We start from the raw sequence: 12,778 nt of genomic DNA on the forward strand, positions 1-12,778 counted from the left end.
CTGAAAGCTTCAACAAATGTTACGCCGCTCGTGTGTCATCATTGATGAATCATTTGCCGGGACAGACAGATGCCGTTGCAAGGGTTTTGTCCCATTCGGCAAAGGCAGGAGAATCTTTTCCTCGGTCTCCCGGAGCGCTGGAGGCTCCCTAAATAGACCTAGCGCAAGGGTGTGTAGAATGGGACCGCACAGGGTGATGGGTAATGGAGTCATTAATAACACAGACCTCCCTTAAGATGCTCAGATGTTTGTTAGCAAGAGCCACGAGGGAGGGAGGAAAATAGGATGCAGTTTGATACAAGGAAAGAAAGCAGTGTAAGCTTTTGATGATGATCGTGTTTATGCTGTCATAGGTCTTGTCTGATGGGTTAATTGTGTTCATACATGCACGCACGCACGCACGCACACACACACGCACACACACACACATTAGATAGATAATGAAGGGACAATGAAGCCATGTCCTCATACAGTTTTTTAATATTTCCATCACATGTGCAACACAAAAAAACGAGGTCTGCCAAATACAGAACTCCATATTTGTACAATACATTTTAATAACATCAGAGATAACTGTCCTTTTGCTGCAGGAGATGGTGAATTCCTGTAAACTGTGTACGAACAATTCTCGATCAAAATGTCAAAACATTAAAGTTTTATACAAAAGTGCATCTCAGATTCAATGAATGCAAAACATTTACATAACAGAATGGTTTAAAGTTTTGTATGATGCCACAGTGGCTTCCAGCTTGAGCAGAGAGCAATGGGACACTGCGAAGCAACAAGAGGAGTACTTGGGCACTCTCCAGGAGAGCCAGGGACGGAGTTTAGCAACCCCGAGACAGACTGAAACTGTGTTCAGTCTTCATGACCCCAAATCCGAATGGATTAACTCCCCCACTGCGAAAAAATATGTAGAGATAACAAAACATAAAGGAAAACAAAAATATTCCAGTCATCTCCAGGCTTCAACGAGCAGTAAACATTAACAACAGAAATGTACAGGTTGAGTCAGTGGGCTGGAGATTTCCCCATGCTCTGAGAGCCACATGGGAGCTTCACGCCTCTGTTCACGAGCCAACCAGAGGAACTAGCCTTTTCCAAATCTGTGTCACTGCGTTTGCATATATCAGCATCCTGTCCTGTTTTTCTGTTCTCTGTGTTGTTTTTTTCTTTTTTCTTTTTCTTTTTTTTTTTTTCTCCCCCCGCCTCTCGTCTGAACTCCAGCGCAGGCAGTGCAGATTAGTCGCACCGCCGTTCTCAGCTGGTCCTCTGGCAGCCATGTTACGATGGACACACAGACAAGATCTCAGCCTATGCTGGTGAATCAAGCTTTTCTACCCCATAATGATTGACCATGTCAGGATACAGAGTGACATACTGCACAGTAGGAGTGGCGCTGATGAAAACAGTCCTCCTGACAACACTTGCCGGTTCCTACAGCTTCCTACGCTCTCAGTGGCACCCTGTTTCTCCTTTACACAACTGGTTGAGTCCCATCCGGTCTGATTGACAAAGTCATTGATCTTTTTTTACCCCCCTTCTTCTTTTTTGGACAAACATTTTGAACTGTACATTGGCAAATACTGTATAAGATTGCAATATAGCTGTAGTTAAGCAACACATGAAGAATTCTATGTACAAACAAGTTGGCTTTTTCTTTATTTTTGAAATAATGGTTAGTAAAGAACGGAGAGGGTTCTTTTATGTTCTTTCCCCCTCTTTCTTTTATTTTCTTTGCTTTGCTTTTCTTTTTACTTGCTGCGGCATGGTTCCTTGTGGTGTAACTGAATTGAAAGTTCAGTGCAAGACAGTCAGTGGGAAACTGCACTGACGGTAATTGGCGGTCAGACATTATTCTCCGCGTCATGTGATCCTTGTTCTTGGCCACGGGCGCTGATCTTTGCCATGTTAGCTGCTGTGCTGAGTCAACGTGTGGTTCTGCAAGGACACAAAAAGAAACAGGGGGAAACATTATGATCACATACAACAAATGTATCTTTCATTTTCCTTTCCTTTCATTAAAATGACATTGGAACCTTTTTCATCTTCCATACCAAGGACACTGATGTTCTACACCTTGAAATTTATTTTAAATGTTATGATTGGCAAGCTCCTTCTTTTGATTATCTTGGCATTTGAACGTTGTCATTATCAGGCTGTCAGTACCCAGATTCAATTAACTTGCACAGGAGTCAAATCTGTGTGTGGATCAATAGCAGTTGGCTTTGGGATTAAGCATAGTTCAGTGTTGGTCTAACACAAAGGCACAGGACCACTGACAGATAACATCCCATTCCACAGAAATCCGGCCTCCCGATCAAAGGCTGTGTCCATGGAAACAAATCCATAACAAGGCACTGACACACCTGATGGAATATCATCCTCAGAGTCTTGCTTATCCAGTGCCTACATGTATTGAATGTGCTGCAAATGTACAGTGCAGGAAAAAACAAGTTGAGAAATACTTTAGGTTCAGGTGAGGCTGTTGCTGATTTGATCCTCTGCACTGCTGTGATAATGGCGCACAATTTACTATGACAGGATAACAAGCTGACAATATCACTCTGTTTTGCTGTATCTTCCAAATTTATGCAGGCACACACACAGACCGTCGAGAGTGGTTGTAGTGGGGCAGCTGTGCCAGGTTCTTTAAAGGGAGTGTGGACCAGGGGGTGTGTAACTGGTGTCCCTGGTGGGCTGAATCCAGGTCATCTTTTGAAGTGACTGCTAATCCCTTTAATGCAAACTACATGCCCCACTTGCTGCGCTCTGTTTAAAACACGGCCTTGGACTCTCTAAACTGGCATGGACTAGACACACCTGTCACAGAGTCATCAGCACGCATGCATGCACAAATGCACACACACCCCGGTGCACACATACATTCTGTCGAGCACATAGGCGCAGAATTGTGCACGAGGAAGTGAAATGACATTTTTACTGCTTTGCTAGTTTCAAAAAAGGGAAAGAGACTGAAATGATTACGGAAACCTCCGTGAGAAGGTTTACCAAAGCAGTCACCTTCAGTCCTGTTGGTCCAGAATCCCCCGGGCAGTGCTAGGAGACGACTATTAGCCCCCCTTGCATTCATTCCTTCCCTCTTTACCCTTTCAGCTGCCTCCATATAAAGCATTTAAACACCTCGACAGCTTTCCTTTCAGCTAGGGCGATTACTTCCCGACAGGTGGGGTAATAAGCTGTTTGACGGGGAGCAGGAGTGTGACCCCTGTAAGGGTTAGCGTGGCTCGCCTGGGCCCTGCTCTCCCTTTTTTAAAGAGGCGGCCCCGGACAGCTCCTCTGCTTCCCTCTCTCCTCTCTTGCTGAAATAAAGCTCCTTTAAGTGAGTCTGGGAGGAGACTCCCCACGGGACGCTCCCTCTCTCTCTCTCTCTCTCTCTCACCCCACCTCACCTCCTCCCCCTCCTCACACTCCACCAACCCCCTACCCCCCCGGTGAAGACATCCTTGGCGTTGCTGAGGAGGGACAGGAGCACGGCAACCTTATTAATGAATGCGGCCCATTACCCGTCAGCCTGGCTCCTTGGCGACTCCCAGAAGCCCCTGCAGTACGTGACTTCAAATGGCAGGATATTGACACGAGGAGAGCAAAGCGGCTAGGACTGAGTGTGTGTGCGCCCGTGTGTGTGTATGTGTGTGTGTGTGTGTGTGTCTGGAGGAGAGAGAAACAGAGAGAGAAAATTTGTGCTCAACTGAGTGTGCATGCCTTTGTGTGAGTGTACCAGTGCGTCTAGGTGTGTGTGTGTGTGTGTGTGTGTGTCTGCGGACCCCAAAGGAACGTAGCTCCTTGGATATAATGTAGGGCTCGTAACAGCTATTAGAGGGGAAAATAACCCCTCTGGGGAATGGCTCCCCCCACTGCATGTCCCAGCTCTGTCTGACACACACTGCATTCTACCTTTTCCTTAAACATGCCAGGAGTTTTCTCACTGAGGGCTTTCTCAAGGACGGTGTTAAACGACTTCAGTGGCTGTGGCAGCCATGCAGACTAAAGGGAAATAGAGGAAAAAGGGGGGGGGGGGGACGTTAAAAGAAAATGAAACTGATACCTTTATCTCTGTGGATACTGAACTCCGCAGAGTAGCTATAAACTGTTCTGTGTATGAATGTGGAAGGCGGAAGGGAGGGAGGACGGAAATTCACTTTCCAATCTTCATCCTTGTCAAGTTCTTCAAGTATCTCTGCACCAGCGCTCTGTAAGTTAAATACCTGCAGTGCCCAACCACAAATGTCAAATTGGATGTGAAACACATAATTCACATCTTATGCAAGAAAATGACCAAAATGTCCACTGCCCTGGCAAGGAGGATGTCACTAATGGTGTCACACCAGAATCACTGCAATTTAGGATTAGATGCCCTCCATTAAGCCTTTTAGCTCTCATCCCGTCTCCCTCCTTCAATGCCATCCTATTCCCCCTGAAACTCTGCCATTCCCCTTATCATCCATTTCCTTCCATTCTATCCAACCCTTAATCTCCTCCTCGATCCTTTCAACCACCTGCTGGCCACACAGGCCTGCTGCAGGGCCCAGTTACCAGCAGTGTTCAGGTAAACCATAGCAGTCAATTCTCCACTAAATTAAATTTTGCTCTGATCAATAATGCGCACCCGCTTCTCCCTTATGAAGACTGGCTGCATTGGCTCGGAGCGAGCCTCTTCCTCCTCTCCTATTCTTTCACCGGCTCTGTGCCACCGTTAAACCACCACTTTCATCTGATTACATCACCCTACTGCAACGCCCTCAGGGGTAGTGGAGGAGGAGGGGAACATCCGGCAGGGGTCTTGTGTACCCATGCAAACAGGTGCAACACGTCTTAGGAATTCAATGCTGCTGCAGAGAAGGAGAGGGTGAGGAAAAAAAAGGGGGAACGATTGGGGAAGAGCAGAGAGTAGGAGAGTGGTAGGAGACTGGGGAGTTGATTTATTAACTAATCATTCTTTATGTCATTCCCCATTGCTCTGGTCTCCATCGATAGCACCCGGTCTCCAGTGAGGCAACAGAGGTGCATCTCTTACATCAGCTCTGCAAAGGAAGGCCAGCGGACCAGCAGACACGTCCTCTCTTTCATCTGATCTCGTCGTATTAAAGACAATCTTCACATTGTCCAACATCACAGGGAGAAGATGTAAAGCTTAATCGCGACGCTAACAATGTTTGATGAGCATAATGTTAATACCTGCAGAGCACATGTTACTGCAAGTACGCAGTGTCTGCTCCTCTACCTGGCCTTATCCAGCACAAACCCAGGCTTTATCGAGCGGTTACAGAGCTGAGTGAGCAATAACGGCTTCTTAAGGCAGAGCCTTTTCAAGGCTCCTCAAACTAACACAGCAGCATGCGCTTTACACAAGTAAACTGATGAGAATTTGTCGCATTATGCACTCCCGAAATTCAAAGTGCTGGGCCTTTCAGAAGAATTTATTGATAATTATATATCATAAATTGCATGAAATTGTTACCAAAATTCATACTGGTGCTTGAACTAACACTGAATAAAAGCCGAAATGTGTGCATTCATGTTTACTACGCTGTTAACGAATACAGAATGCTGTAATTACATTGTGTGTCGGCATGCCAGTCTAATGAAGAGTAATAAAAACAAACAAACAAACAAACGCAAAGTGTAATTGATCTACTTTTCTCAATGCGTACATGGTATGAAAGGCTATAAAAAGCCCAAATAAGGCAGGAAGAACTGTAACTATAGAACAGATTATTACACAGTTATTTATGGGAGATAATATGGCAATAATACTTTAAAGGTCCCAGTTAAGGACAGTTTAGGATATTCTCTGAGCATATTGTAATTTTAAATTAAAGAGAAAACTTACAACAAAATGCAAAAACTTATTTTGCATTACTTAAAGATTGTTTAAATAATGAAGACATTTATCTATGTCTGTTGATGCACTAGCCCAAAAGTAAAGCACAAATTTGCTATTGTGAGTCAAGTAAGTGTTACTTACAGTATTACCCATTAAAGAAGCTATTTAATTAGAAGAGTTAAGCACATTCATTTTAAACCCTGCGGCTAAAGTGTCTTATTTAGTTTATCTATAATCAAAAATTTGAAGGAACAGTCAAAACTGTAAACATCCCCCTCTAAGCTCTGATTAAAAGTCTTATCAGCCTGCGTCGAGTTTCTCTCTTACCCTGCATAGCTGACATACAGAAAGTCTGCAAAGCTGCATCTGGAGCATGGGGAGCGCGCAGAAAACCACTGAGACCCGTGTGCACCCGTACTCATCACTCAGGAATTTAATTAACGCATAAGAGAACGTCATCAAACCATCCTAAAACAAAGAACCTGTGGTCTTTCTTCGAGGCTCCAAACTGCAGGGTGACTTAGGCCGACGAAACCGCTCGGATATTTAAGCTAATTTGGGTTCGCGTAATGATTGAAAGACAAACAATGGACCTCGATCAATAAGCATCCCATTGTGTCTCGGGTGTGGAAATTTTGCCACTGTGTGTTTTCTCGTTGTTCTAAACTGCTGTGGAGAAAGACAAGAGTGCTGCATTCTGCCTTGATGTTTAATGGTGTGTTGAACTCGGTCCAGTATTGACTCAGTCCTCCCTTTGTGCATTCCCTACTGTTGACCAGTCCACTGAGGGAGTAATCCTTTCCTGCTTTGACCTCAGGCCAGGCTTACCGCTGGCTAGTTTAGCCAATGAAGAACACAATCAAATAAATAAATAATACGGCAGTTGGCATTCTCCACAGTCATCACTTATCAGGCCGTGGGGAGGGCTGACCCCAAACACTGTTGTGCCACAACCGCCCTGGTCTCCTTGGTAACAGACTGTCTTGTTTGAAGTGAGGTGCCCGGGGAGTCATGGTCATACAGTAACAGCCCTACGCTGGGGTGGAGTTGACAACAGCAATGGATTTCAATGTCTTCCATGTGTGTCATTCTGTGTCCGGTCATTTTCGCACTGAACGCTTATAAAAATATATAATAAATCCATAGCGTTTGAAATGCTTTTATTAGATGTCTAACTACCCCAACCAAATGCTTTTGAGGTGTAACCAGAGATGACGGACCACCCTTTTTGTGGGCTGGTGCTTTGTAGCTCCAAATGATACTCATTACCCTGTCTAAGTAGACAAGTGAATGGTACTAGAAACACACTATGCAGTGATCCTGCTGTTTGACTGAGGTAGCAAAACAACTGCACAACTGCTGTGTTATTATGGGGCCTCATTAAGTGAGGAGAGAGTGGGAGACGGGGAGAGGGAGAGAGGGAAAGCAATAGAGAGAGGGCCGGCGAGAGGGAGAGAAAAAGAGAGGAGGAAAAAAAAAACACAAGAGAGCGATACAAACTGTATTCTGAGGTGATAGCAACACACAGATGCCTTTCCAGCCAAAATGAAGACTATGACTAAAGAACCCAATTAAGGGCTTTCTTAGGGGAGCCATCTTGGGAGGGGGATGGGTCTTCCTGGGACATGAGCCCTGGGCTACATCCTCTAATTAGACAGAGCGAGGGGGGAGGATCTCTGCCTGTCACTGGGAGGGAGATGGGGTCCATGGGGTTCCACATGTCAGTCCCAGAAACAAAACACAATTACTCTCACATTTAACCACTTCAGTCAGGGACAGACTTTGACTAGGGATGCTACAGAGCGTCCCAAACCCCCCCACCTCCCCACTCTCCTGTGCTGCTAGATATGCCACTTCACAAATGCAGAGATTTTTGAGGACTAAATTTTCTCCTGCAATTCCAGACTTCCATGAGAAGGCGAGAGTCGATCTGCACTCTCATGTTTTCCCACCGAAATGGAGGAGCGGATCAGAAAAATTAGCTTTTAATTGACCGGTGTCATTCAACATCCTAACTGAAGAGCTAAATGACTTTGCCTTTGCGATGTGCGAATATGAAACTGGAGAGGGAATAATTGTTTTAATGCTGTTTATTCTGGCTGCATTTTGTTGGTGTCAACAGCATAATAGACACTTGAAAATCAAATCACTACTGGCAGTCAATTAAACCTGCGGTGAATTTCCTGAGAAGCGCTTAAAATGGCATTTATCAAAGTTGCTGAAAAAGTCAACTAAGAAAAGTAAAGGAGACATGTTTGAGGGAGAGATCCGGTGATGGATTCTAGCACAGTACGCCAAGCATCTCCTCTTTGTTTGGATTTAACTTTCCCCAGTGGTGCAACACAGGAAAAAGAAAAAAAGAACAGCTCAAAGGCTTCTGGGAGTTTTTGTCATGTCTCCCTCCAGACAATGTGTTTGCATGCACATATCAGACCCTGGGAGAGACAGACACAAAGACAAATACATACAGCACGCACACAGATGTATACACACACACACACACACACACACACACACACACACACACACAGACACACACACACTGAGAAAGAGAATATCCTCCCAGGATCATTAGGTCTGTCATGCTGTCTAATTCTGATCCACCTACAAAACTAGAACACCACTATTGTGATACATCACTCGTCATCTAAGGGTGTTTATGTCCCCGTTTACAGTGTGTGTACAGTGTTGTACACAATTATAAATAAGCTTAAATATTAATGATGGCGCCTCACAAGCAGCTGTTTTTTTTTTTTTTTTTTCTCTAATTCATTGTTCTTTTATTTTGTAGTGCAACTTTTTGAAATGGTGACAGAATTCTCAGCACCTGGGGTGATGAAGAAGAAAACAAGTTGTCATATAAAAGGGAAAAAATATATATACAACTTTCAAAAGCGTGAAGAGCTGTCACACTTGGCAGATCAAGATATTCAGAGAATATGGGGTGTTTGAGAGCCGCTGAGGGACAAACACACGAAGCTTTGCTTTTGTGCGACACTTTTGGGACGCGGGGCAGTTAGGGCGGTTTTGGGGGCATATTTTAAAATTCATGGAAAAAAAAGAGTGGAAAAACTTCTGGGGAATTAGGTCTCGGTGCTTCGTGCTGAAGAGTGCCATTCTTAAGATTTCATGAAAAGGAAGCGGGGAAAAGAAAGGCCTGAAATATAGTTTCTAAGAGCCATCATTCACAGAATCAACTTTGGCAATTTCATGCATTATAATACCATAAAACGCAGAATCATTGGATGCATTTAACCCATTTCATGCTCTCTCTCTCTCTCTCTCTCTCTCTGTCTCTCTCTCTCCTATTCCCTCCTTTCTCTCCCACTGTCCATCTCTCACTTTCTCTCCCTATTTTCGGCCTTGGATGGATGTTATGACATGCATTGCTGTTTACACCTGCTGACCGTGAAGCCTATAAATATGCTTAATTAAAACAGTGGAATTGGTCACAGCTTGGCAATAATGGCTATCACACGGGGAGAGGAGAATCTCATTTGTGTGGGGAAGTAGAACATGATGCAGATGTGCTCTTGTCACTTTCAGCACTCATTAAGGCCAGGGAGCTCTGGATTGTCTTTGAAGGAATCCTTTTAAAAGACACTCCAATTAAGGTACGTGTCCTGCGGGCGTCTGAGGAGAGGGAGAAGTCATACAGTACCCCAGTCCTTCCACTCCTCCGTCGACTTAACACACGACTTACAATCTCGTGTCACTTCCAAGGAATGATAATGAAATTGGAGGATGGAGGGGGGAATAAAAAGACAGCCCAGCTTAAAAGGAACAAGGGAATCTCACGCAGAAAATGTCATCTTCACTGTTGTGTAACTTCAATCTCATTGTCTCGTCTTTGGTGGAACTGGGATCGTTGGGAGAGAAGCCTCCGATTGCGGTCCTCCAGTACGCCGCATCGCTGGAGGAGCTGAACTTGGGTTTCTTCACAAATGAACTGCACTCAGAGAAATGTCAGATTTAAGCTGTGGCTAATACTGCGCATCCATCAGTTAATGAATCTGGCTAATTAATCCAGCCTAGCAGCATTGTCACTGGCTCAGTTCCTTTTGCAAATGTGAAAAGCTACTGTATCTGAAGCCAACGCAAAGGGAAAAGGAAGTTTATTATCAAGTTTCACATTGCAATGTGGCCTTCGGTAGAACCCAGAGAGATTTTTTTTTTCTCATAAGGGGGCTGCTGCTATTAAAATGACAGGACAGTGATTCTTATTTGGGAGAGAGGATGCAGTAAAGCCATGTCTCCTTGTTGCTCAAGGGGTGGGCAGTAGTTGAGGGTCAGTGAGTGTGCTGCACAGCCAGCCAGCTTGCCCTCCCCATCAGCACCTCATGAAATATCTAGACTTTGCTCCATATTTTAATGGGGTGAGGGAGTGGGATGCGCAGGGTGGAGGCTGTGTGAGCGTGTGCGATGGTGGAGGGGAGTCCTCTGGAGAGCTTCGAAGGGAATGGTGGTCTATGCATCTCAGTGCTTATTTTTTGTCTGTGAAAGAAAGAGGAAAGGGAGAAACTGTGGGAGAGAGAGGGTGAGCAAGAGAGATTATTCTCCTTTGGAATCTGGATTCTGGGGCACACAGGCCCAGGAGTCAGTCAATCTGGCCAGTCTGAGGGGGGCGGCTGGGCGGGGGGTCCTAGGAGGGCTGATTAGACGGATGCTCTCCCATCATCCATCTCGACAGGCTGGCGAAAATTGGCTAGCCCCTCGCAGGGTAGAGTTCACGGGGGGAGGCGGTGGGGGAGGATGTGGAGCGGTGCACTGGATACCTGTCACAGCCTTTGGTCTGTTTCAGGATCTCAGCAGCAAATTAATAAAATATCGTTCCTGCTTCCCTTTACCTGCCGTGGCAACTCTCCCTCTCGCCGCTCCGTCTCCCAGCTTGCACTGGCCCTTTGACCCCTCCGACTACTGTGAGAGATGAGGAGCCCAGGCAGCCTGTGAGTGGGCCAGAGTGTCAGGGAGAAATAGGGAGAAACTCCAAACTCAAGACCTGGCAAAGAGAGAGAGCTTCCACTTCTCTCGCTGCTGGAAGACAGCTCCACTTCAGACAGACTGACAAACGACTGCCCCGTGTCAGTGAGACATTTTGAAGTGTGATGCATGGGAAATGGCAACCGCAAACAAACAACAACTAAAAACAAGACTCCAACCTGTTTGTTGAAGACCCAGTGAAAAAGGAAAATCTTACACCCAACATTACTAAGTTCAGGAATTTCATCTCGAGATAAAGACGGATGTATGAAAAACACCCAAACTTAAGGAGAATTTGAGTTGGTCACGGCGTAAATAAACCCTGACGCTGTGGATTTTTCTGCATGATCGTGATAAGAAACTAAGTATGCACACATCTATATGAACCGCATATGTGTTCGAGAGCGCGTAAGCACGCGCTCACATGGGACTGCCTTTAGAGCGTGGCACAGGTTGAGCATAATGATCGTCTTATCCCCCAAGCTCATTCCCGCTCTCCTTTCACAAGCCCGTTTCACAACAAAGTGCCATAGGTCTTTCATGTTCTACTCCTGTCTCTTCACACAGAGTGTAAAACAATATAATCATGCATGAAACAACACCTCTGGGAGGTGGAGATCACTTTATCCCAAAAAAAATGTCAAATGAAAAAGTAGGAAAACATCCCCAGGTTATTTGAGATTGTTTACAGGTATGCCTGCAACAACCCTTGCTATATAGAGAACGCTTGTACCAATGAGAGATGAAAATGTGATAAATAGGAGGCCTTGGCATGAATGAAAAGACTCCAAGTTGGCAGTTTGGTGGAGCACGAGCCTTGCTAAATAACCTTCTCCGTGGTGGAGTTGCATGTTGGTGGATGGAGGATTGTTTTATTCATGGTTGCAGTGCTCAAATGACCAGCAGATAATGATCACATTCACCTTCCTCCTGGCAGACACACGCCTCTGTGTTTACAACCTGAATCTCAATATGAAAATCATTGCCGATCAATGGGCAGCCAAGCCCCGGATACATCCTCTGGCTACCCGTTAATACATAGTGCTGCTAATCCAACTTTCAGGTAGATGTACTTGAAGGATGTGATCAGGAGCTATCAGGTTCTTCTCGGCGCTTTAAGGCGAATTAAGAACAATTTCAGTGATTGGATTAAACTGGGTGCTTATAGACTACTCATATTTTAATGATTCCGTTTCAAAAGGTAATAGATAAAGATCTGGATATGAGAAGTGCGCCATGTGTATGGTAGAGAATCCCCCAAACAAAACAGAGCTGCTTGAAAACACCACCACAGTGAAATAATATAATAAGGTCTGTTTCATTTTTTCAGATTCTCCAAGGAGCAGAGAAAAAGATTGCTAGAAAATGGATTATCTCTGTAACATTGCGAGTTCATAAGTCCAACTACTAACTTTGTTGAAGGGCAGATACGGCCTCCCAGAGGACAAAGCTCATATTTAGCCATGAGGCCTCCTCTGTGATTAGGAGGGGAGATGCGGGCATATTGACTCAACTGTGTTTTTGCCTCTGCACTGTACGTAATTACCTCTTCAAAAACGAACATTCCACTAATCCTCTAATTCCAGATATTTTAGTGCTCCGCTGGTCTAATAAGCAAATCAAATCATATCTGCACATCACAAATGAGTTTTGGAAACGGACTGAAATAATTCCTTCTGAGTCTCTCATGCCAGCCGGGATGGAGGGGACAGCCGGAGTGCGGCGAGCAGTGTTTAGTGTTTGTTAAGCTGTCTTGTGTGATTAGCGGTCGCGGTTTTCCGCTGGTGGGCCTGACGCTCCACCAGCCAGAGGCTCACCTGTAACTCTGTCTGGAAGAAGAACTTCTGTGGGCACTGCGAGCAGTCGTAGATCTTATCCTCTTGGCCGTGGGCTGAGAAGATGTGCTGCTGGAGCTTATTGGCATGGACAAACACTGTTCACACACAGGGG

General features: G+C 45.2%; 1 protein-coding gene across 7 annotated transcripts in view; it reads right to left on the reverse strand.

Annotated features, from left to right (window-relative positions):
* Window positions 1–462: 462 nt before the first annotated feature.
* LOC143329197 (zinc finger protein 521-like) overlaps window positions 463–12,778 on the reverse strand; it is a 90,997-nt gene continuing 78,681 nt past the window's right edge. For all 7 annotated transcript variants that reach the window (XM_076744989.1, XM_076744987.1, XM_076744986.1 and 4 more), the window contains 2 exons: window positions 12,646–12,761; window positions 463–1,941 (listed from right to left, as the gene is read on the reverse strand). In XM_076744989.1, the coding sequence (XP_076601104.1) occupies window positions 1,912–1,941; window positions 12,646–12,761 (146 nt within the window). In that variant the 3' untranslated portion in view covers window positions 463–1,911. The remainder of the gene's footprint in view (window positions 1,942–12,645; window positions 12,762–12,778) is intronic.

The sequence above is a fragment of the Chaetodon auriga genome, chromosome 12 (assembly GCF_051107435.1).
Source record: "Chaetodon auriga isolate fChaAug3 chromosome 12, fChaAug3.hap1, whole genome shotgun sequence".
NCBI classification, from domain to species: Eukaryota; Metazoa; Chordata; class Actinopteri; order Chaetodontiformes; family Chaetodontidae; genus Chaetodon; species Chaetodon auriga.